Here is a 26,833-nt window from a genome sequence, read left to right on the forward strand (position 1 = left end):
GATGGCTCCCTAGTGGGCTGCGAAGATGTCTCGTATCTGTGTCTGCCAAGTTGTCTCGCCTTGCGGTGGAGGACGCAGTCTCCTCGCTCTCTGGACACTCACTCTAGGCCATGTCTAGAGTGACCCCTCGTCTCTGTCGGTCTCCCCTGAGAAAAGCTATGATAGGTCGGACCTCAATGGAGTGTACTCATGGAGCTCTCTGTCGCGCATGTGGTCTCTGCACCCCTCTCTAGGTAATACTGTGTTGGCTACTCATCCAAAGTGCTCTCATATCGACTGGCTCCTCCTCCTCCACTCCACTGTGTCCGACGGCTGACTCAAATGTATAGAAGTCGGTGACGTGTCGATGTGCCCAATCGACCATCCCCTGCTGCTCTCTGATCTGTCGCAGAATGTCTCCCTATGTCGACGCATCTCCATCAGATAAAGCTTGATATAGACCTGGTCATGGAAATGGATCAGTCATGACAAAGGACCGAAGCCACTCCCCTCTAGGTAGAGACAGTGGTAGCGTCCCTGAATCTTGTAGTAGGTTGGGCAAACACAAAGTAAATGCTTCTCTGTCTCAACTGCCCCCCCCAACGTACATAGCATGCAAACCCGCTGCTCTCTGGGTATACCCGTTGCTCTCCCTGCCTCGATCCTCAGCTGATGGAATGAAACCCACATCTGACCAATGGCAATCCTCAGTACATGGGAGACTCTTCTATCCTCGAGATACTGGAGTCTGATGATGAATCCCTCCTCTGATACTCTCAGGAAGTGGTCGCGATAAAACTAGGTCTTGGTGGGGAGCTTCTCGTCCTCCCCCCAAGTCCGGGATGTGTGAAGCTAGAGGAGGTCTAACCGTATGATACGGTTAATCGCATCTCATGGAATCGACTCAGAAGGTGCATCCATGCTGTACTGAAAGGGGGGAAGCCTGTCCATCTAGATACCGTGCCTGGCAAGCCATGTGGATATGCATGCATACCATGTGTCTGCCCCGCTCTCGACGAGTCGTCTGGATCACTCTAGACCAACCTCGGAAGTCTCCAGTGGGGTAAGTCCCAGACTCTATGAATGAAAGTCACTGTCTGAAAGATGGCATCAACCTGGAGAGGGGTTATGGCAAACTCTGCCTGTACTATCTCATGTGGAACTGAGGACTTACATCGGATCATCCTGGATCCCATCGTCACCTATAGTCGCTCGAAGCTCCTCTAGTTTGTCCTCAGAAGATTGCATCCCCACAAAGGTGCTGCATACATGATAGTCGCTCGCACCACTGTGTCAAAAAACCAACCCTTCATTGGAGGATCCTGGAAGTGCGCCTGGAAACACTGTCGCTCTAGCCTAGCCAAAGCACTACGCCCTTGTGTGAGCTGTGCTTGGGTTGCATAGAAGCACTATATCATCAGCATATAACAATATCTGTATGAGGAGATCGCCTAGTAATAAACCCTCGCCCCTTAGGCGATCTATGAAAGATGTGATCTCATTAATGTAGAGTCCAAAGAGAGTCGGTGAGAGAGGGCAGTCCTCCTTCACCCCAATGGTGCTCTCGACCCAATCCGATAGACCGCCCGGAGCATGGACCCTACCTCTGACTGACTCATATAAGCTCATCACACCCTGAATCACCATCTCTGGGATCTTCATCTCCTATAGTCTCTTGATCAATGCGGGATCGTGGAACAATGTCGAAGGCCTTTCGAAAGTCTGCGAAGCATGTATAGACTCTCTAGTGCCTGAACCTCGCCTCCTCAATGATAGCCCTCAGAGTGAAAATGTGGTCTAGAGTAGCCACTACCGGTCTTGTTTGTATCGCCGTCTTCCCGACCCTCCAAGCTGCCTCACATGTGAGGTTGACTCCCATCTTGGCAAAGAGGGCTTGAGCATCTACCATTGGGGTGTCTCACACTGTGAAACCCTCTTCTCTTCCTCTAGTGTCTTCAGAAATGAGTTCTTTTTTGGGAGCTGCTTATCCCTTTTTAGCAACTTCTGTCCATTCAGGCATCACTTCTTTCCCCTTGTTGAGCTGTTGTGCGAACTCAGCATGCTTACCATTCATGGTAGTCTGCATGGCCTCCATCTCTTTCTTAAGAGCTGCATTTTCAGCTTTGAGCTCATCCATAGCTTTGCAGCCACCATTTGATGTTATTTGTTTGCCCTTCATTTGTTGTAACTCAGTCCCCAATGTGTGGGACTTGGTCTTGTAGCTTCGTCTTCTCATTTTCCCATTCTGCTCTCTCCTTCTCCCATTCTTCTTTCTTGGCCTTCTCCTTCCTCCATTCCTCTTGTACCTTCCCCCCTTGTTTCCGAATCTCAGCCATTGTTTTGTCCACATGCGCTTTCTCAGCCAATAGGGCCACATTGGTGGCCTCCAAACTCTCTATTTTTTCTATCAACATGAGGCAGATTTTATTAAGGCATGCCAATACCTCTGTAGTGTCTTCGTGAGCTGTCCCTATAGACAGGGCTGCCATGTCTGTCTCCAAAGCTAGTTTGCCCCATGTGTCTTCTACTCCCACTCTTGTAGGCATGGTGCTTCAGCCAATTAGAAAATAGTGCTAATCTGTGTGTGGTTGATCTCCAAGCATGTTGGTAGTGCTTTTCTGCCCTTCCCTCACGACCCCACTTTCATAGATGCATTGTAATGTGGCTGAGGCCTTCTTTTCCCTGTTTTTGGCAGCTTGAGGTGCCTTCTTGGTGCACATAGATCGAGGTGTGGAGGCGCAGCGGAAGCTGTCTGAGGGCTGGCTAGGGGGGCTGAGGGCTGAGGGCTAAGGGCTGGTGGAGGTGGCACAGGGCTAGCGGGTGGGACTGAGGGGGTAGCGGGGTGGAGAAGGCAAGTGGAAAGGTAGAGCAGGGCGGGGAGGCAAGGCGAAGAGGGAGCAGCAAGGAACGGTGGAGCAGAGCGGAGCAACGAGGCGGTGTAGCGGAGCAACAAGCACGGGTAGCGGAGCAAGATTAGAGAGAGCAGGATCAGCGACAGAATAGAGAGCAGCGGCGGGACAGTGACACAGCAGATTGGGGCAGTGGAGTGGAGCAGCAGCGTCGAGCGGGGCAGCAGTAGCAGCGCCGCCGTACAGGATAGCAGCAACAGGAGGTGAGAGGCTGACCGAGAGGGTGGGCTGGGGGCGGAGAGGCCTTCCAAGAGCGGAACCCTAAAAGCTCCCTTTCCAACAGGGGCTTCTTGAAATTACTCCTTGCACAGGCGGTCCGTGGTAGCAATCCTACATGTGGATCTTCTCTGAGGCTCCTTTGATAAGAAAGGGTTCTCCATTGATGAGGAGCCTCTACCGAGTGTGGCAAAGATTGGCGGGACGACTCATACGTGCTAGGCCATCTTGTAGAGAGGAGTTTGAGAGACGGCCACTCATTTGGCACCCAAAGATCAGAGATTCGGAGGGGAGCATGCTTGGGTAGCGGACTCACATCGAATGGGCACAACAGGACAGCGGACCGGGTAGATCCTTGGGGGCATGGAGACAGCTTCCTCGAGAGACAAAGACCGCAAACTGGCCCTTTCTTACCTCCGAGAAGCAAGTACCAGGACGTTGGAGATCGAGGCAGCGATCTTGGATTCTTCATGGGAGGGATTACGGAGTCCTTGGAGCCCCCCACTGCTAGTCAAGATAGTTCTCATAGACAAGGGTACCTCTCCAGATATGCTTCTTCCATGAGTCTCTCGGATCCCACCAGTCTCGATTTTATAGGGTGGGACCGGGAGGCTCATTGCACATCAGAGTTGGAGGATGAGATAGAGGTGGACTTGGAGGACCTAGAGTGGCAGAGTCAGGATAGTGGGCTCTTTGGGCAGGACTTGGTACATTGACCCAGCCATAGTCTTATCGACCCCAGAGGGCACAGTGTGGCACCTTTGGACTTGGGAGGGCAGACCTTTATGCGACATTCAATGGGATCCAAGAGAGTGGTTCTGGTCCGCCCGCATAGGGCATTTGGACTGGGTGAGGAGGTCTCCTTGTCTTACACTACTCGCATCGGGCGCCGTTTACAGTTCGAGGCAGCAGCATGGTCCCCCTCGAGGGAACGTCATTGGTTAGAGCACGATGTCCCGAGAGAGCTGCTTCTGGCTTGTGCCCACTCAAGATTTCCTAGTTTTTCTGGCTGATGGCTCACGAGGGTCTGCCTATTGGCCACTAGCTGGAGCAGATGCGGGTAGATGGCAGATGCAGTCCAGCAGCCAGAACTTTTGCAAATACATAAATTGCACACTGGCCAAGACAGCAGAAAGAAGGCACAAAGAAAAAAATGGCCTCATTCCAGTAGTTAACATCAAGAAACAAGTGCAGTCTTTGCTTCAAAAGAGTGCACTGAAAAAGCTACAAACCTCAACCTTCAGCACATAGCATGGATCAGCTTGAAGAACATTATGGTGACAAAGACATACAGGTTTTTCCTACTGAAAACTAGGAACAGATATGTGTGAAAGAAACTGAATGCAACCTTCTACCTATCTGCATCTTTTAGAAGCGTGTGAAGCTTTGGTGGTGTGACCTAACAATTCTACCCTTGAAACGAAAAAGCCTCAAGTAATCCTGAAACAGCAGCTTACCATCTTTGGGAAGGTTGCCCACAGTTTGAAACACACTTTGTTGAGTTGAAAACACCCCGGTAATCACAACCACTTGAGCAACTGTTTGACGGAACCATGTACGAAGGCCAAAAGCGGCCAATGCTTTGCCCATTTACCCATGCTTGTCCTTTACCCATGCTGCCAAGGTCCAGTGCCACAGGATCATCCCCACTTGGAGTATCAAACAGTGTCTGTTGAAGAAATCAGTAAAACAAAATATAGCAATAATTAGACTATATTTGCTGTTTCCAAAAAAGGCTAGTAGCATAGTGTCTGATGTCTAAGGATACAAAGCGAAGTCACTTTTGAAGACATATGTAACTGTGTTCTCAATCCACATTATTAACTTTTGAGGTATATACACCCCCCCCCCTTTCCCCCCACCCAAAAAAGTACCTCCTATTAAATTCTCTGAAACAAGAGAAAGAGTTAGCTGTCCATGAGGCGCTGACAGAAAATCCTGACTACCTTTGCAAATTGCTTTTTTGGATTCCATCTCATTGCCCATAGTAACCTTGAAGCACATGCCAACAACCATTGTGGTGGGCCGTATAACCAATGGATTCCTTTCATCTATGAAAATAAAGAAGATATCTTCAGGCCATGCCTTACAAAAGGCTCACGCCGCCCAACAAACTTCTTGAACCCTCTATACCGTGCTCACAAATGGTACAAACAAGTGTAGATAATATGTAGCCATATTTTAATAAGGGTAGCAGCAAGAAAGATCTGCATACCCCCCAAAAAAATACCACACACACACACACACACACAAATGACCAGGCTGCACCGTGCTACCGAAAAGTTCCTGACCATGGTGCTAGCAACTTTCTCCGGGACCCTTCCTCTAGAGAGAACTCAGGTGTTGCCGGGAGGGTGAAGTCTTGATTACCCTGTCTCATAACTCTCTACTCATCCACCAAGTAGGCGAAGGAGACCATGTCTACAGAGAAGACATGTTGCCCTTTCGTCAGCCAAGCAACCATCCCCCATATGAATGTCGAATCTCCTACACTCGTGCAAGGATTGAGAGCGAGTATAGCCATATCCTTTGCGTCGACGGGTAGCTCCATGGGTGTTGGGAAATTGTCTCCTATTCAAAGCGTGTGGTGGTGACAAGTACCATCCCTCTTTAATTTCTCCAACCACCTCCATCCAGTAGGCGATCATGAGCCACAAGACACAAGAAGTAGGAAATGAAGGTACATGGCATGGAATGGAAAGGAAATGGAAAGACTAAAATGAAGATACAAGTGCAAAGCAATGATAACCAAAGTACTCACAAAAGCTTGATGTTGACTGATATGACAAGAGTAGACAAGTACAATGCCTTTATAGAATAGGCACACACACTCTAAGTGTCATATGTATATGGGATAAGTCCCATAGTGACATGTGGCACACTAGGATATAAAGTAGTCTAGTACTACTCTAGAACTCAATAACACACACTAGAAACACTCACTTTGACTTCATGTTCTAACATCCCCCCATGAAGGAAAGGTGAGGGACTACTGAAATTAAGCCAAGAACAGAACATGACAATGATGGACTACTAATATGTGCACCCCATGTAGCTCAGAGGCTCATATCATAGCATGGCTATATGACCTGCTCATAGGTCTAGGGGATACACCAGCATCCTAGAAGAAGTTTTCTGGTAAGAATTTCTCGAACGAAATGGTAGTTGATTTGGAAGAATCCATGGCTGGAAAAGAGTAAAAATGCAAGTGTAACTATGGAACGATCACCTTGGTAAGTTGTTCATGAGCTGGAGCAGGTCTGGAGCTTCTTCATGGCAGATAGATGCAGAACTGGAGCAAAAACTCGCAGACAGAAGTAGGACTCGGCGGACAGAAACTATAAAATCAGCAGCAACTCCAAGAGAATGACTGGCAGCAGCAATGGCGCGTGTGTCACATCATTACGGGCAGACTGGAACTGTCCATACTCTACAGAACAGTCGTACAGGCTGTACGGACTGTACGACAAGCTATACGGTTTGTACGGCGGTCTGGTACAGCGCAGCAGGAGCAGGCAACAGTCTCAAGGCAGTACAGCCTGTTGTTCAGGCTAATGGCGCTGCTTTTGACGAGGCATTTGGAGCTGAAGGGGTAGTTGATGGTGAGGAACTAGAAGCGGCTATTGGCGACGCATTTTGGTCTGAAGAAGGGGTAGTTGATGGCGACGTAGATGAGCTCCCGTTGATGAGGCTTGGGTAGGAGGAGAAGAGAGCTCAAGGAGAGAAGAGGATAGCCTTACAAGGAGGAGGAGGGAGAGTAGCTTCATTGGCCTCCCTCACCTCAACCTCTTGGAAGGGAAAGGGAAAGAGAGAGCAAGGCTAGGAACATGGCTTTGATACCACATGAAGGTACATGGGATGGAATGGAAAGAAAATGGAAAGACTAAAATGAAGACTACATCACCAACACCAGTCGTTCACATCATTCAATTGAAAAGAAAATTGAGAAAGTTCAATTTGTTAGTAGTCTTTCTAACCGATACTTTTATCTTCAGTAAGACTAAACAAGAGCGTTTGAAGTATTTAAAGTTAGCCTTTCAATTGCTTGAATTACTCAGTCACCATAAGTTATATGCCAAAAAGTCTAGTGCAGGAAGCTAAGTACCTAGGTCACATTATCTCTGAAGAAGGAAGGTATGGGTCAAAGAAAGCTAACGCTATTCTGGTGGTCTAGTCCGACCACTCTAGAAGAGTTAGGAATATTCCTTGGGTTCTTACAAAAGATTTGTCAAGGGTTATGCTAACGTTGCAGGGCCAATGACGGATCACTCAGGGGAAAGGCAAGTATCTTACTGAAAAGCTGAAACTTTTCACTTATTAAATAGTTAATAGCAATTGTCTCAGTACTGAATGTAGTTGATCCTAATGAATTTTTTACATCTGAAATTGATGCAAGTAATAGAGCTGTGGGAGCTATGTTTATCCAAGGTGGATGACTGATAGCTTTTGAAAGTAAGAAGCTAGACCCAGCTCAAACAAATTATCCCCTATATGAGAAAGAACTGTACTGTCCATGCTTTGAAAACAAGGAGTAATTATTTGCATGGTGCTGACTTTGAAATTCTCTTTGACCAAGAGAGTATCAAGCAATTCTGAAAATCTGCCTAAATTGCAAGGTTGATAGGTCAGGTGGGCTGAATTGATGCAAGAGTTTGATATCCAATTGTTGTGAGATCATAAAGAAAAGTATACTGTAGTAGCTGATACATTGAGACAGGTGTCTGGTTAATGAGGTGGGTTTTTTACACTGTCACAATGAGTTCCTTGAGTCTTTGAAGGGTAAACGTGAACATGACCAACTTTACTCAGAAATTTGGAAAGCTGTTATGTAATCTCCATAAGGTCCTTTCTTTAACAGCTTTCCAAATTTCTGAGTAAAGTTGGTCATCATATATTGGTGAGAATCATCCTATAGTTTCAACACCGATGGCTGGTTTTAAAGTACAATATACAGAGTTTGTGAAAGTAGTAACACTTTCTAAGATGAAGTAATTGTGTCTATTGTTGGTGAATCGCCTATCGTGGATACAGGACAGGCATGAAAAACGTACACCATTTATAGATGGTTATCTACTGTATAAGAATTGGTTACACATGAGATTGTTTTGTGTGAGTTCATGTCTCACAACTTCACACATCTGGATGGCCATCTTCATCAAATCTAGTGCACTGGTCATCTTCACTCACAACTCTCTCTTTCCCATGGTCTTCACCATGAATTTGCATCATCTTGTATGGTGGTGGCACGTTTTGCGAGAGTAGCCTGTTGAAGGAATGTGGGATTTAGTAAGAATCAACTCACAAACACTCAGATCTGAATTAGTAGACAGCAATAGAATAGCCAGAATAGCTCTCAGTATATTGCTCAAAATATATGCCAAACTAGGCCAGCTGATGATCTCCCAAAGAACCTGTCACCTGCAGCAAAGGGATACCTATGGATGCTCGGTAGAAAACTCCCTTGCTGCTCGTAATTCAGGCCTGCACCCCTCAACAATGCATGCTATTGTGAGCTTCAATAGCCTCTCTGTAAGTTCTTTACAAGGCCCACATGGGCCCCATATATAGGGCAGGGGCTGGTCTGCCACCCCCTTTCCAGAACTGGCTCATTAGGCCCAGAGCCACAGACTGGACAGTAAGTAACTTGTCCGATCAGGTCTGTGGGATTCAGATTCACAAACTGCCCCTACAACCCCATTTGTTGGGCCCTTGGCTGGGCTCAAATCTGCAGCCTTGACCCCTATATGGTCACCACTGCTAGCCCAAATCCACAGCCAATAGGGGCTTACTATCCTCTGCATCAGATCACCTTCTCCCTCAGACCTCTGCAGATCTGCCAACCTCTCCACGTGGATATAGCCGCCCTGATTGCAGCCAATCTCCACCTCATCGTCCTCTTATCTGCTGCGGCCTCTGCTGCCCACATGGCAGTCTTCCCCCTTCCCACATGTCAGCCTCTACTTTAGAACCATACATGCTGCTCTGAACATATCTATGACAGCTCATCTTTATGCTGTCCTCATGTCAGCGTATGCGCTGGCCCATCCCCGACATCGTGCTTCCTCTCGGAAGCTTCGAGGAACAGCTTGAGAGTTCACCGGAATTCTGTCTAGATGCCTGCGTACATTGCACCTCCATGTCTAGCTCCGCATCATTCTTGAACTCCAAGAACCAAGCCAGTACAAAGGTACAATCACAACAACATTCATCAATGGAGCTGCCAAATCAATCACAAACCTGCTACATACATCAAGATACCTAGGTACAGAAAACATATAGATCAAGCTATCCCCCTCTGACCCTGGGAAGAAGCCGGACCTTGCAAAGCATGGGTCTGTTTCAACACATCCAGTATTATCCATAAATACAAAGATCCAAAAACCCTAGAATTCCACTTAGTTGCCTCCGAACACAAGCTCAAATGAGCACTGAGCCCTCTAAGATACCAAATACCTACTCCCAATCAAATGACTTCATCGCCTTCAACAAATACTCTTCAACCATATCACCCACTTTACCTGTTAGAATCAACTTTGTCAAGCAAGTCAAAGTTGAGCAAGTCACACCAACAAGGTCCACCAACCAATAGAAGGCTCAGCATGCATCTCCCAAACACTCCTATTGTGCCTGCTTGAAGATTCTCACACTCTACCCTAGCAAAAAGCGGGTACCAAACATGATAGTACATTCAACATCTAAATACTCGTAGATTGAGTACCCTTGGTCTTTGCTTTGTTGTTACTTTCTTTTAAAACAAGTCAAGTATCTCCCGGAAGTACTCTTGTGCCATACTTATGAATCTTGGAGACAATGCTGCAATCACTAACTCATATTCTGCCTCAAAGTGGCCATTCCCATCCTCCCCAACGAGGGACACTGCCTTGTCCTTAGCATGCTCAAAAAGTCTTGTGCAGCAAACAAAAGCCGATCTTTCAACCATTGCTCAACATCATACATGAGATTTATCGCATTTGCATATCCTATCTCAGTGCTACTTGGGATAACTACCAAGAACAACTACTCTTTAATTACCACATCAATTGACTGATTAATAGGCTAATCTTCCTTGGATCTTCCCTTTTTCCTTTGAGCAAACTTTTCTTCCTGCAAACTCTCACAACATTCTAGGCATCTTACAATAGTGGCGTTTCTTCTTTTTTTCCCCTTTCCTTCCTTGTCGCAAGAGTCATTATCCTCGGAAGCCTCGTGAACTTTCTTCTTGGGATTTTCTTTCTGCTTGCCCTTATCTTGCCTCTTTTAACCAAGGGCAGCATTAAATGGCTAGTAGTCTCTGTCTTGCTTCCTCCTGGATCAACAAGGGACTGAGCTCCTCAAAAGTTGATGATGAAGAGGGGTACACACAGGTGGAAAAGAAGGAGATACCACACGTTGATTGGGACGAAAATGATAACAGTTGTATCACTCAGATAGGTACACATGCACAAGTGTATTTCAAGAGGAGGGTAGGAAGAGTCAAGATTCTCCGACATACAAATAAGCTGAAGGGTACAAGGGTATGGATATCTGAAGAGTTAACTCCACTAAGCTCAAACATGAAAATTTTCATAAGGATTGAACATCACTAAGGAATATTGAACTCACTAAAGTGAAGGATGCACGCAAAGCTGGAAAATGGGCAGTCTACCGGGATGGATTGGCATTCATTAAGGACTTCAAATCTAAACCCAAAGATCCTCAGTCTTAAACTGATGTAACGAAGGCCATTTTATGATAGGAGCTGATATTAGACGTGTGCTATAATAACCTCAAGATGAGATGCCATGTGCACTCCTCAAATCTATGGTATATCCAGATGTTGTAAGTCATTTTGACATTGTGCTTTGATCCCATAGGCCCGTGAGGCCTCCTGTGAACGTTAATATGATTTTCTTTCTTTCTTTCTTTCTCCAACTGTGAGTGTCGTCCCCAACTCAATACAGCTTCTAGGAAATTTGTTAGGCATAAGAATGGCCAACTGATTAACTCTTTAACGGTCAGTTGATCCTTTAACACTTTGATTTTAACCATATGTTCACTGAGCTAGGGACTGCAGATCCAGATGAGAGTGAGTGCTCACAGATGGTGAGATGCTCTCAATGATCAAAGAGACACTCTCAATGTGCGGTACGATTCAGTATTTCTACACATTAAATTGGTGGTGTCTACATCTGAGGCCTAGAAAATTTTTTGACCTATACGAGATGACAAATACGGGTTGAACTGTAATGCTCCAAAATCAGTTGTTCATGCTGAAGGTGGAGGAAGGTAACCAGGACCGATCTAACTTTCCTTACTAGTGTAGCTCTGATATAATGTTGAAGGAATCTAGGCTCGTGTCCTAACACCATGATACTTGGCTAGACCACTGATGCAATGGAAGAATGGAGAACCAACAGAAGATTCTTGAACAGAAGAGGAACACAGCTGAAGATCCATCTTCAAAGAATATGTGTGCACAAGAATTAACTCGCAAATACTTAAATATGGAGTAGTACACAGCAATGGAACAACCAAAAAATTTCCCAGTATATTACTCAAAACAGCCAAAAAATTTCCCAGTATCTTACTCAAAAAATACGCTAAAATAGGTCAAGTTGATGCTCTCCCAAATATCTTATCACCTCTAGCAAAGGGGTTCCAATGGATGCTTACTGGAGGACTCCTTTGCTGCTCCTAACTCTGCCCTGCACTCATTCAGGCTGCATGCTCCTGTGAGCTTCGGTGGCCCCTCCATAGGTTCCCTAAAAGGCCCCAAATGGGCCCTATAGATAGTGTAGCAGCTCATCTTTCAACATCAGCCGCAACCTGCTACAGTTCGCAAATTGTCATTTTCTTCCTGCCTCTCTCTGATTAGCCCTGGCTTGCTTTTGCTGGTCCAGAACTTCCTTGCTCAGTTTCAAAACTTGTGCATGCCCAAACGTTAGTTCCTGGATACATGGGTGAGCTGCTTCTTCGAGCGCTGACTTCTCTTTTTTTTCATGAAAAAGACTGCTATTAAGTAGGAATAAAACCTGCGAGAGCAAGCTCAAAGCAGAAATACAACATGCAGTGCATAAGATAAGGCCTCAAGATGGCCAAAAAAACTCATTTCCAGCGATGACTTCTAGAATGAGACCTTGGACCTAATCTTCACAGATCGGATCCAGTTGACCGTTGTTTGTTTCACTTGTACTTGCAATTGGATTTGGCGTATTCATGGAGTGTGCACCTTCTCTAGTCCTTTGTGGTTGATAAAACTTGACAGTTGGGAGCTCTGCCTTAGTGTTGGGATGAATTGTCAGTTAAAAAATACACAAATGGCAAAATGCTTCCAGTATAGCACCACTCTGACATCTCTTACACTTAGCATATTGATCTCTTCTTAATCGATCTTATTCATCTGCCTGTGTCCTCTTTGTCTTCCCATTTTCAAGTGGATAAACACTGTTAAAATCGATTCCAATACTTTTTGGTACTGTTTTCTTAGAAAAGCGTCCATAATTAACTGGGTCATCGTAATGAAGAGTACTCCTGTACCAATAGTGGATAGTTTCCAAGTTCACAGTTTAAATCTGAGTCCTGCTGAGGATCATTCTGTTTCAAAATCATAGACTGAATCCTGATGACCGTATATATGCTGACTCAAGGGCACAGGCCCGGCATGCAAGTGGGTTAGCAACCATTGTGTTTGCCAATCGCACTACATGTTCACTGCTGATTGGCTACTGTTCAGAAGGGGTCAAGATTGCCCTTTAATCTTATAACAACAATATTTATCAAGGCATCCATGACTCATGAAATTAAAGGACAAAGGGAGAGGAGGAGCCAGATCAAGAAAGGGAAAGAAGATGGCATGAGGGCGCGGCATAAGGGATAAGTGAAATAGAGTGAGAAAAAGTAGAAAAGACAATGAGAGCGAGGGGAGTCACATGTGGAGATAGAGTCTACGATAGCCTGTTTTCTGGGCACCCCAAGACGATTCACATGGTTGGCTGGGTAAAATCTCTCCTGCAATAGCGATAACGTTATGCTCTAGTTGAGATAACATGACCTTGGAAGGGTCGGTGGACATTTTCCTTTTGGGAGGACCTTGGTGAGGGCGAAATAGCACGGCTTAAATGGTTCTGAGGTCAGGGGCCTAGGTGCACCAAAAGGTGTACTTGCCAAGGGGCAAATGGTATTAAAAACGTACTCCAAGAGAGGGGTAAATGGTGCATTTAAGTAATGCCTAGAATTGTGACATCTTGCATGTAGAACCATCTAGGGAATTGTAGGCTCTCATGAAAGCATGCAGGAGGAAAAACACACGTGATCTTTGGAGCTTGTTTTGCCAGAGGCTGACTTGGTATTTTAGATAGCATGCCATCTCCCGTGATTTGATTGCGTCAGAATTCCCGTGATTTAGTCTTTGTGGCTTGGTCGTTTCATCGATAGCCCCTAAACACAGCACCGTCCATGAATCTATTCTTCTCCATTGCAACAAATAGCAGGTAAAAATGCAACAAGGTTTCTGCATGACAATTAAAAGCAGGTGATTCTATGACTACTTACAACAATAAGTATCAATCTCACATTATGATATAATAAAAGCAAGATGAATACTAATACCCAGCAAAAACTACCTTATACCATATTAACGACCGATTCTGGGGTACATTTGCAGCTGATGACCAATGCACATTGCTAATCCCACTGTATGCATAAATCCTCATCATCTCTCCTTTGACCCCAACCTGGAACACACAGCTGTATTTAGTCTTTACATGTTTCCCTAACTCATACAATCTCTTGACAGAAAGTCAAGGCTTGATCACATACTCTTTTTCACTACATGATTGAGAACTCGATGCAATTTTACTTGAACCATTTGTAAACAGGTCTTACTATGCCCCATTGCTGCCTGGGTAGAGAACTAGTTATTATTAGCATCTATAGCTACAACAGATGCAAACACAACAAGACTTACACATGCATACACCTAAAGTCTATAAGCCCAATATATTATGCTTTTTATTCCAATTCCTGATACTAAGTGCAGAGCCGATGAGAAGATCCTAATTATAATAAAACCAACGTCGGGAAAATCTTCCAAGATGTTCTTAAAGGGGAAAAAAAAAACCAAAAATGAATTCGCATATAGCAGCCCAAAAGACAGTGAATGTCCAAAAAGAGTAAAGAATATCCTTAGAGAATGAGTTTGCATATCGCAGCCCAGAAGACAATGATAAGGTAACAAGTACATAACCAGGTAGATTAGCCTACAAACGCACAGACGCACAAAATGCACACAAACACACACATATTTCCGTGTGAGCGTGAAAGTGAAACAGTAAACGTATGCACCTACATGTCCAGGTGTGTGTGGGTATGACTGGATCAAGGGGGGCTACGTGTGCATGCGCGAACATGCCCAAGTGTATGTGTTTGCATATAATATCCAATATCTTCAATCCTAAGATCTCTGAAAATCAAGCTAATATCATATCAAGTCTCCCTAAAAGGTTATCATTGGGTGCAACGACCACCTGATGAATCCATCGGTTGGTAGATATATCCAAGGTCCCATTCTGAAATCCCTCAACATATACTGAGCCTTGTATTCCAGTCCCTGTCAAGTCATACCCTGTAGCACCAGTCTGACAATAGCCAATAATATATCAATGAGATGCAAACTCAATTGAAAGAGGAAAACAACAGACACTCACACACACAGCTGTTAATTTTTAGTTTTGCATCACATCAATATGACTCAAGAGCTGCAGATATTGTGAGAGAAAAGACATCAAATCGTTATTACAGCACCCAACTCATATTTTTTTAAACCATCTTGGAATCGTACTCCCAAATTCAGCTAGCGTGCCCATAGATGTGGTGATTCTACATATCATGGAGGACTTGCTGCTCATGCATACAGCATGCATATGTGCCTAACCTGTCAATCGCATGGGTTCTCTGGCCTGTCGATAAATGGAAGTTAATGACTACAGGGAAAAAAAAAACAGTTTTTGTTCGCTTATATGCCATACTACATTTCAGATTTTACTGCTTAACAACAGCCCATATGCCTCCTATTATTTCCAAGTATATCATTTCTAAGAGAATTTCTTGATAAGCACAACATCCTCTCTCACAGCAAGTAGCTTCAATATCCCTAACAAGATGAGCACGAGATGGGAAGTACATGATGCAGACTTCAAAAGTTATATACCTTCATAAGACTAGAATATATCAAATCTTACAAACTAAGATTTTTTATAGAACAAGCCCCCCAAAAAAAAAGACAAAGGGAGTTTGTAAGCAAACTTAGACAAAATTATGAGTAAATGAGAAAAATAAGAATAAGAACATAGTAACCAAAGTACGCTTATGCTCTTATCAATACCCAAGAATAAGCTGCCAATTAGGTTTTGAAATATTTGGATAAACCTAGTGCTTACTAAGCTTTGAAAATGCAACCAAACAACAAAAACTTTGATAATGAAAAGGAAGAAACAAAGCAAAATTTTAGAAAAAGGAATACGAAGAGAGAGAGAGAGAGAGAGAGTCTATTAATGTCAACGAGAGACCAACAGGTCGATGGGACAACAGAAAACATCTAATACATCTGCTAGGGAAGGCACATGGCAGCTCCCAGAGATTACAAAGAGCAACTCTATTTATTTAGAGTACCTACTTAGTAGAGAAAGCATACATATAGCTGGCCATACATCAGTTTAAGACTGAGAGTCTTTTGGTTTTGATTTAAACTCTTTAATGAGTGTTATTCCTTCACGATAAACTGCCCATTTACCATCCTTCCTGGCAGCCTTAACCTTGGCTAATTCTGTTGCCTTATCCTTAAGTTGAGCTCTTGTGAGTTCTTCTGCTATCCATATTTTAGTTCCTTTCAACGTATTGGATTGTCGTAGAATCTTTATACGTAAATCTCGTTAGTTCAACATAATGGTAGCATGAAAAAGACCACCTCGTTCATATATGTGCGCATATGGGGAAGATTTCCAGGCTGCGACTGAGGCATATCAGGCTCTGTTGTTGGGGGTTGTTGGAGTGGAAGGGGTGGTTTTTGACGAAGAGGGTAAGCTGGACCATTCTCAACTTATTTGTTTGCATGAGAATCTCGATCCTTGCTTTCTTGTCATTGAGTACCACTTTAGCTTCATATTGAGCTGAATCGGGGTGAGCTACTCTGAATATTGTAGATAACATAAGATTCCTTGGGAGGTATAAATAGGACTAAGAGTTTGAGGACTGCGATCTTTACTCCTAAGTTCTAGTTAATATCGACTTAAAACTAAGCTAAGAAACCAAATCTATCTCTACACAGGTTTCTCACACATCTAGAGTAAAACAATGGGTGGAAGAGTCAAAAGAACATACCGCATGAAAGTCCAAATTTGTAGAAGACATGCTTAAATTTTCACTAGTCACGACGGTTTTTAAGACCAGGCCTGCTTGAGGGCGAATGATACGAGGTCAGAAAGGGTAGTCACACGCCCTCTTTTTTAGCAGGGCTGCTGCCGAGCAGTGGGACCCTAAAGAGGCTGCTAGATACACTTGAAAGATCATCGACAGAAGTGTGCAGTCGAGTGCCCATGGCTTTTTGTTAGAATCCCTACTCAGTCCCACTCACATTAAAAACCTTTGAAAACTTGTCCACTTAGACAGCCTCTTTGACAATCACCACATTTAATAGGATCCTACATTACAAAGTCCAAAACATTGTTGGACAAGGTAAACCCAAATGCACTGGCAAAATTGGTCAACAACCAAATTATATGAAAAAATATACTTATATCGCCCCCCCCAAAGGGAAAAGTAGCGTCAATTTGAGACTTTCAAAACAAGGAAAAGGTTCAGCTATCCATAAGGCACTAACTGGAAAGTCCTGGCTGTCTTGCAGCCTGCTTCAGGGGATCCCAGTTCACTACCTAGGGGCCCTAGAAGCTGGTGTCAACAGCTGATGTCCTCCACCAACAGATTACATGGTCCGTGACCATAAGATAATTACAGGGGGCCTTGCAAAAATGGTGGACATTCTTCCTAGAACCCTCATGCTTTACTTCAGAGATTCAAATGTAACATACACTGAATGTACAGTCTTGATTGAGAAAAAGATGAACACAGGTTTAAGGGGCCCTCCCCTTGTCCAAGCTCTTTATTACAATGAGATACAAGATCAAGGTGTTGAAGTAAATCTTATCAACACCTTCCAAACATGAGACCAAACTGAGAAGGATTCATAGTGTAGAATGAACTATGTACAAGAAATGAAATGAAGCCTATGGCTGAGCAATCAGTCTATATACGTAAACAGTGTCTCAAAAGATAGCCTAGCTAGGGTATTCAAGACTCCAAGGGCATGACAATCCTGAGGGAACATACCTGCACAATTATGACTGCTTCCACATATCAGTAACACTCAGACAATGCTTTAAAAAGGAGATTCCGATTTAACATAGCTGTGTACTTCTAGTTCCCTGATGCGACCTCAAAAGATATGCAGGACAACAATGTAAAATCTGCTACAGATTGCCTTGAAATTAAGTACAGCACTTCAGATGGAGTAGCACCGCATAAGAGGGAGCAGGATTGCATAGGGAGAAATGCTGCTGTAGGACTGTATGGAGAAGAAGCTTCCAGGAAGAACTGCTTAGTACGACTGGATATAGGAGGAGCTGTATAAGCAGCACTGCATGAAGAAGAAGCCGCAAGAAGAGCTGCATCAGCAGGAGGAGTAATGCTGCAGGACAGGCTGTTGCAAGTAGAGGGGCCGTCGCAGAAGGGGCTCCTGCATGAGGAGCAGCTGTGCAGGAGGGGCTGCTGCATGAGGAGCAGCTGTGCAGAAGGGGCTGGTGCATGAAGAGCTGCGGCAGGAGGGGCTACTGCATGAAGAGCTGCTGCAGCAGGGGCTACTGCATGAAGGGCTGCTACAGGAGGGGAGGCTGCATGGAGAGCTGCATTGACGAGAGCTGCATCAGCAAGAGGGAAAGAGTGAACAAGTGAAGGGGTGTGTCTCCTTTTATAGATACAGGAGGAGCTGCTGCTCTGGGTCGTGGAATTTGGACCCAAATAGAAATGGAGGGGATTGAGCAGGCTCAGTAGAATGTGACCTCTTCCTCCCCTCTAGAATGTAGTGGCTTCCCTTGAAAAGTGGTGGGCTGCATTTGGAGTTTGTGCAAGCAGTGGGAAATGCACGTCCCTCATTCAAGCCTCTATCTTCAAAGACATTGCACACTCAAGGCCTACATGCAAAGAGGTTTGAGGTAGAGAAAGAGCTTCATCCTATTAAGGCAGCATGGACTAGATATGGATGCTCGATCTTGTCTGATGTGTGGTCAGATACAAATAGGAGGCCTAGCATTAATATCTTGCGTCCTGTTGTGCTGGCACTATGTTTCTCAAGTTCATTGACGCATCCAATGAATCTCATACAGGTGATTATATTTGTACTCATATTAAGAAGGGTATTGAGGATTTGGGACCTCAAGATTTAGTGCAAGTCATCATTGACAATGCTAGTAACTTACAATACATGGGTGCATTAATAGAGAGTGAGTACAGTCACATTTTCTGGGCACGTGCTGCACATAGTTTGTATCTCCTTATTGAGGACATTGACAAGATTTTATGGGTAGCCATAGCAGGTTGATAAGGCACGAACTTTAACCCGAAAGCGTAGAGCCCCTGCCATTTTCAGGTAGCACTACAGACTAGAGATTTTGAAGCCCTCCAAAACTCACTTTGCCTATCTATTCATTATCTTGGCGGACTTGGTAAACGTGAGGTTGATTTGTGATGCTTGGTGGTTTGTTCCTTGCACACACCAAGAAACAGAATAGAAATCCCAGCAAGAGTGTACTCTGTATTGAAGTTGAAATTTGAAATTTTGAAAATTACTTTGAAGCATTATTCCTAAAATCTAATGGGGCATTTTAAATTTAAATCTTTTAATTTTTTGTGGTAGGCTTGGTGTACGTCCATGCAAACCTGCAGCAAATGAAGAAGACACAAGATTGATGGACCACAAGAAATGAACCCAGATAAAATACATGTGCGAAAACCTAAGGACGATCTGCTTCATCCCAAACATGAGGACGATGATGTGTACGCCTTTCTCACTAAGGAGCGAGAATTGTTATTGCGCTACATGGTCACAACCCATGGCGATGAGCAGCTGCAGGACACAGGTATCCACAAGGATTGAAATGTGCTTCGAACGTCATAACCTGCTAATTTCCTGAACTGCTGTCAGTTTGGAGCTATCTTGGCATTGGGTTACATCACCTTGCACCTAGCTATCGACTAGAGTTCCTCGTGTGGGTGCTAAGGGAGAGAGAGCAGAGTGTGTGAGCAGGAGAGCAAGAGAGTAGGAGAGTGAGAGCTGAAAGCAATAGTTGCAATAGAAGAGTGTGATACAACTGAAGAGTGGGATAGGTTTTGTCTAAGTGACAAAACCTTATCCTTCACTAACCGTAGTTAGTAAACTAACTGTGGTTAGGGGGGAAAAACCCTCTAAAATGAGGGAAAAGTGCCCCTAACCTACTTATTACATTACATTGGTCACTGCTAAATTATAACAATAATTCTAACACCCCCCTGCAGTGCCAATGTCATGTACAAGGAAATGATCAATCACCAAAAGGAGATAAGTTCAGGGCACTACGAAATGCCTCAAACTTTTCACGTGGAAGTGCTTTGGTGAAAATGTCTGCAACATTGTCATGTGTTGACACATAGATCATACTGATCTCTCCTGCATGCAACTTCTCTCTGACGTAGTGATAGTGAACCTCAATGTGCTTCGTGCGAGCATGAAACACAAGATTCTTTGCCACTGCAATAGCACTCTGACTATCAGTGAGAATTGGAGAACGACCCTCCAATGAAAGATGAAGATCAGCAAATAAACGACGCAGCCAAACACATTCAACTGTCGCTGTGAAAGCTGCCCTGTACTCAGCTTCACATGAGGAGGTAGCCACTATAGACTGTTTCTTGCTCAATCAAGAAATACAAGCTTTGCCCAAAAAGAAACAATTGCCACTTGTGGACTGCCTAGTGTCATAGTCTCCAGCCCAATCTGAGTCACTATAAGCATGCATCTGCAAGTCACCTCCCCTAGGAAACATCAAGCCAAAAGACTTTGTACCTTGCAAGTAACGGAAGATGCGTTTTACAGCCTGCCAATGCATAGTCTTTAGGTAGTGCATATACCTGCTCACCTGAGAAACTGCAAACTGAATATCAGGTCGTGTATTGCAGAGATAAATGAGGCATCCAACAGCCTGACTATAGAGTGTGACATCAATTGATTTACCTGCATCATGCATTGTAAGCTTCAGCCCTAGCTCCATGGGAGTAGCTATGGGCTTACAATCCTGCATGTTGAATCTCTCCAAGAGTTTCTGCACATACTTGGATTGAGACATAACGATGCCACTTTTCTCTTGAGTGAACTGGATCCCCAAATAAAAGTGTAGCAGCCCCAAATCTGACATGTCAAAAGTGGTCTGCAATTCTGCTTTAAAATCTGCAATATTATCCTCATTTGACCCTGTGAGCAGTAAGTCATCTACATAAAGAATGATCACTAAAATATCCCCCCCATCCTTCTTGATGTAGAGGGTGCTCTCAGTTGGATTATTGTGCAACCCCTTGCTGGTCAAAAAGGCATGAATTTTGGCATACCATGCACGTGGGGCTTGTTTCAGCCCATACAAAGCTTTATTCAGCTTGCATACCTAAAGTGCAATTTTTGAAATTTGAAAGCCCGGAGGTTGTTTGACATAAACCTCTTCCAACAAGTCTCCATTAAGGAAAGTTGTTTTAATGTCCAACTGATGAACATTCCATTCAAAATGTGCAGCCATGGCTATAACCGACCTGATGGTTGTCATCCTGGATGTAGAAGCAAAAGTCTCCTCATAATCTATGCCCTTTTTCTGAGCATATCCTTTTGCAACCAGCCTTGCCTTGTACCGATCAATGGACCCATCTGGCTTTCTTTTGACTTTGAAAACCCACCGTGTACCTATGGCATGTTTACCTGGTGGCAAATCCACAACTTCCCATGTCTGATTTTTCTGAATGGACTGCAACTCATCGTGCATGGCATTCATTCAATGCACATTATCCTGTGCTTCTTCAAATGTCTCAGGTTCCTCCTCATCAAGAAGAGTACCTGCATAAGCTGATTCAATTGAAAGAGCTCCCTCCATGTGCCTTACTGCACTACGAGGTCTGCCAGATAATGGAGCATCAATTTTACTCTCCCTGAGAGTTTGTAACAGCCAATTTGGAACTGTTTTTGCTGCATGTATATCTGCAATTTCTTGCTGAACAACCTCTTCCACTGCTTGTGGAGGTGGTAAGACATCCTCTGGCCGAATCGGAGCATGTGAAGGTATTTGTAAATTGTGATTTGCATCAGATATATCAGCAGGGGAACCCAAGGCAATGGGTAGTAATCCCTCAAAGACATCATCGGAAGAAGTAGGCATATCAAATTCAGCTTGAGTGTGAGCTGAATTTTCTGAAAATATAACATCTCTACTAACAATAATCTTGCGTGTGACAGGATTGTAGAGACGGTAGCCCTTCCTCTCTGCACTGTACCCAACAAAAATGCATTTGATTGCCTTATCAGACAACTTATGCCGAAACTCAACAAGCACATGAGCATATGCAAGGCATCCAAAAACACGAAAATGATCCACATAAGGCTTTCTCCTTTGCCCAACTTCATTGACATGGAGTCACCCTCTTCCATATGTGTATGAGACAATTCTCATTTCAAAAAAGACACCCTGGCATCATTCCGGGCTGCATACATGCTCTCCAAAATATCCCATGCTGCCTTTGAGGTCTTACACGACCGGATATGCGGAATGATGAATTTTTTCACTGAAACAGAAATACGACAAAGCTAAAGCATTGCGTGAATCCCATCTCTTTTGCTCAGGAGTAGTAGCTATAGCTGCACCAATAACTTGTCCTGCAGCTGTACCCTGTGCACGACCTCTGCCTCCTCCTTGTTGGGGAGGGGTATTAGGTGCCACATTTGCTGGCCGGATCTCATCCCCATTTACATAGTCCCACAAATTACTGGAAATCAGAATGTTGCGTACCATAAAACTCCAGAGGGAGTAGTTGGTACCATCCAGCTTATCCTCTTGTGAGAGACCACTGAACAGGAAATCATTCTGATTTTGTTGGGCCATGTCTAAGAAAGAAAATACAGCAAATGCAAATCTGAATTCCCTTGCTGGGAATGGAATGCACAATTCCCAAAAAAATACAGCCAAACTTGGCTGAAAATGCAACTCAAATCTCTGTAATGTCTCTGTCAAAAATCTGCCAGAGCATCCAATCTCTTCCAAAACCTGCCAAAAGTGCTTCAAAACACTTACAGAAAGGCAGTGTGAACTGAAACCTGCAAAATTGCTCTCCCAACACAAAAGCCCCAATTTGTGGCTTGAAATTGACACCAGAAAGGGGCAAATGGTCTAAAAGCCCAAATGTTGCACAAATTGCCTTCTGCCTGCAAAAGCCCCAAATTTCACTGCAAAATTGCAGTGTGATTGCAAAAGCCCCAAATTTTTGCAAGATCTTAGCCAAACAATGGCTCTCGACGCAAATGCCTATCACGAAACACCTTCCAAAGTCCACCTGCAAAGAGAAAATTTGCAGAAAGTACGGTTTCCTCTGATTGTACAGAACTGACAGTACGGAACTGTCAGTACGAAATCCGTACAATGTACGGCTGTACAGTTGCTGCTGCTGTAGGGATGACCAACTGTACCGACGATAGTTGTACGGCGCATATGTACGATTGTACGGACTGTACGGCGCAGATGTGCGAGTGTACGGACTGTACGGCGCAGATGTGCGATTGTACGGACGACAGGCTGTACGGCAATGTATGGAGTGCTGGAGCTCCATGAGCTTGTACGGACCTGACGGCAGGAGCTATACGGTGCAAGAGCTGGTACGGCGGTGCAAAAGCTGAGTCCGTACAGATTGTACCGAGGACTGTACGGACGAAAGCTGCAAGCAGGTACGGACGAGCAGGGAGCTTTGAGCAAGGGGAGCTTGCGGGCAAGGAGCAGGGTCTTGTTGCTCTGATACCAAATGTGGGTGCTAAGGGAGAGAGAGCAGAGTGTGTGAGCAGGAGAGCAAGAGAGTAGGAGAGTGAGAACTGAAAGCAATAGTTGCAATAGAAGAGTGTGATACAACTGAAGAGTGGGATAGGTTTTGTCTAAGTGACAAAACCTTATCCTTCATTAACCGTAGTTAGTGAACTAACTGTGGTTAGGAAGAAAAACCTCTAAAATGAGGGAAAAGTTCCCCTAACCTACTTATTACATTACATTGGTCACTGCTAAATTATAACAATAATTCTAACACCTCGGTGATTTTCTATTGAATAGGCATTAGTTCTTGGTATTCGATTTGAGATTCTGACAATACTGATGGGAGAAGCAACAGTGGTAGTGTCTACAAGGGAGATTGGTCTCGGACTCTTGAGCTTCTGTATTTTCAGCTGCTTGTAGAGTTTTGGCATATACATAAAATTACCAATGGATATTCTTCATCCTTGGCCTCACCAAAGGTAATTTGGCATATTTAGTTGTCAGGTATTGATTTGCGATGTCATGCTCTTTTTGTCTTTGATTTACCTTTTTACGTTGATGAGCCCTATGTGAGTTTATGGAAGTTGTTCTTTATTATCTTGTGTTTATAATTACTTGAAATTTGAAGTGCTAAATATAAAAAATGATTGGAAACACGTTTCCACCATAGCACAACACTGACACTTACCTGATTATGAGGCTACTAAAGGCTACAGGACTTACATATAATAAGGGAGATAATATGAACAGCATATAGGAAGGAATGCATGGAGAACATAACAGCACCGTAGTGCGGACAAGCAAAAGTTTGCCTCTCAGAGCAATCTTGTTTGCTGTCGAATGTACTTAGTACCCCCTAGCCCAAATTGACTGCTTGAGGCACTAGGCCTCCATATGCAAAAAATGGATAGGATGTGCACCATCTAGAGCTCTCTTCAGTCACAGCTCCACTTTTGAGAAGCAGTCCCCAAGATCCTAGCCTGCCCCATGGCAGGGTCAGATCATAGGAGACCTACCTAGAGCATAAATTATATAAGCAAATATTTTCCTGGAGCGCAAAACCCCGACTTGGCCTCTCACTATCCCTGTTAAAGGGCCCACAAAATGGTCCATCGAGATACCCTAACATATTTTACTGCAACTGTTTGAGCTCTTTACACATAACATAAGCTGACTCTGCTCAAGCTGTTAAAACAGGAATGTCTTCTGGCCGCTCTGTTTCAAGCCGTAACAGCAACTTGTTCACTGCTACTAGGAAACTTTGACAAACAACCCCCTCACATGAGTCTGGCCTTGAGATGAGCCCCTGCATGCAGGCCTTTTGGGAGGCAGTCCATCACACCTGAATTTGCCTAGCTGGTTTTGATTTCAGTGTTTCTTTTGCATTGCCAACTCTAGAATCATACAAGAAATACTCAGATTTATCCTGATGCTACACATAATTGAGCTAGCAGCCTATATATATGCCTAGATGAATCCAGTAACATACCCAAACTCTTCTCTAAAACATAACAAATAGTGTGGTTCAACCTCGTGACATTCCACCAGCAAGCTACGACATTGGAACATCTTGTTTCTTTGTAACATAACAACTGGAATTGGCTAAAAATCAAAAAGCCCTCAATAACTACAAGCATGGCCTGCAAAGAGCATCTAGCTTGTACAAACTAACCACAGAATTCAGAAATACAGTGAAGACCGCTGAAGCACTTTCAAAGCTTCTGCTCAACAAACATTCGCATGCCCACGAAAACCTATGAGGATGCAATTACTGCATAAATAAGTTGAAAAATCATTGTGCTGAGAATAATATAAGATACCCACCTGCAGCCCTACTGTCATACTCAAAATAGCTATCTGGTTTGTGCCAGCTACAAGCTTGATTGGTTGTACAACCTCCACATTTGGACTGCCCCATTGACCTTGGGCACTGACTGCTCACAACAAAACAACAGAATACTAAACAAGAGGTTCCTTCTCAAACATGATTCCAAGCTTCAGCCATTTTAACCACCAAGTTACAGTACACCAAAAAAAGTTGGTCCACCTCACATGCATATAAAGTTTCTCTCTCCAGTCACCATTTGTGCTTCCTAAAGTGAGTTCTGTTAAGGTGAGAAGAGTGATGAAATTATCATGAGCTTAAGTGTTTATCATGAGCTCAAGTGTTATAGTACACCTTCTACTACATAAAAGACACTCAAGTCAGATCAGGTATGCAGGGTCCTAAGAAGCGTAATAAGCATGCTGCTTCTAAACACGTAGATTTAAAATGACTAGAAGTAATTGAATGTCTTCAAATAAAGTGACAAGCTTTGATTTAAAAGAGGTCTACCAATCCCCACATGCAGCCTTTTCTTAGCAAGTCCACCCCAAAGGGTCTATCCATAGATCCATGGGCTGCCTTCGTGACAGTTGAAAACTAAACATTATTTCCTGCTTTGACTGAAACAAAGAGCTTTAAAAAAAGAATATGCCTCCTCAAAAGCCGGCCACAAAGGGGCAATGGGTTAAGTCCCTTGCCTGTAAGTTCCCCGTTGATAAAAACATGAACCGCATCTCTTATCGAGTCAATTACAAGGACAGGGTCACTGCCATTTTGGAGGAATGGTTCGCTTTCAGAAACCTGCAGGCTGTTGGACGGGCAAATTTTGTAAGATCCTAGGTTAAAGACATCCAAAAAATCAAATAAGTAATTCATAAGTTTTAAATCATATCATCTTAAAGGAAGCTTAATGGTTTCCAACATTACTCTTCTTCTTTTACCAAGCTAAAAAATCAAGGAAATTACAGACCAAAACAGCAACTGGGTGCATTGATTCTGCATGTCCGAAGATCAAGAAGTTGAAAGGCCCAGGCCCAATCATGAGGGGACACACCTCTTCGCCCGAGGAAATGTCGTTTCTCCAGAAGACACACCCTAGTCCCTTCCAGAAAAGGATACCAGGTCACAAGGTACACACCCGTCATGAACAGACACGTCCCTTAGTGCCATTTGCACAAACAGGTGCATATGTGCACCCTTTCTTGAAAACGAGCATCCTTTCATCAAGGGGGGGACAGACCCCTTCGGTAAACCATTGCAACACATCATGACCAAGTGGTGCCATGAACCCTTACAGTTGAAGGGACACAACTGTGCTGCCACTGAGAGGCACTCACCCCTGCACGTCATAAACAGCCCACCCCTTCAGATCAGCCCAAAAGGCCCCAACCATTTGGCAGTTTTAAACAGTCCCCCCCACCCCCTCCCTTTCTCTTTTTTATTATGCACATTTCCTGCCTTCTTCCACCTTTGTTCATGGCTCTCCTAAGTCTGCTCACAGCCATGCCTAAACCCCCATGCCCATCAGTGACACACTAAACCCTTGCCATGCAGCATCCCCCTCCAGCCCATCGTGGAACCCCTTGCCCACAACATACCCCCTGCCCACAGCACTCCACATAACCCACCCTGCAAAGCAACCCCCTACATGACATTTACTGCCCACGAGGGCTCTACAAACTCTGCTCCTCTTCTTCCACAATGATCTAGCAATGCACGCACCATCTGCAAAGAATGCTACTGGTGTAGAAGCAATACACCAAGGCCTCAATGACAGCAAAGGTACAAATGTT

The 26,833-nt window shown here is 44.2% G+C and overlaps 1 protein-coding gene across 1 annotated transcript in view; it reads right to left on the bottom strand.

Moving 5' to 3' along the window:
- LOC147889712 (beta-galactosidase 9-like) overlaps window positions 1-26,833 on the bottom strand; it is a 146,267-nt gene that overhangs the window by 35,722 nt on the left and 83,712 nt on the right. The window contains exons 13-17 of the mRNA XM_087391154.1: window positions 25,739-25,848; window positions 25,040-25,149; window positions 14,609-14,719; window positions 13,706-13,816; window positions 4,562-4,773 (exon numbers count right to left, since the gene is read on the bottom strand). Coding sequence (XP_087247280.1) covers window positions 4,562-4,773; window positions 13,706-13,816; window positions 14,609-14,719; window positions 25,040-25,149; window positions 25,739-25,848 — 654 coding nt within the window. The remainder of the gene's footprint in view (window positions 1-4,561; window positions 4,774-13,705; window positions 13,817-14,608; window positions 14,720-25,039; window positions 25,150-25,738; window positions 25,849-26,833) is intronic.

This window comes from Dipteris shenzhenensis, chromosome 20, assembly GCF_047967505.1.
Source record: "Dipteris shenzhenensis isolate YYH24624 ecotype China chromosome 20, Dip_SZ_1.0, whole genome shotgun sequence".
Classification (NCBI taxonomy): domain Eukaryota; kingdom Viridiplantae; phylum Streptophyta; class Polypodiopsida; order Gleicheniales; family Dipteridaceae; genus Dipteris; species Dipteris shenzhenensis.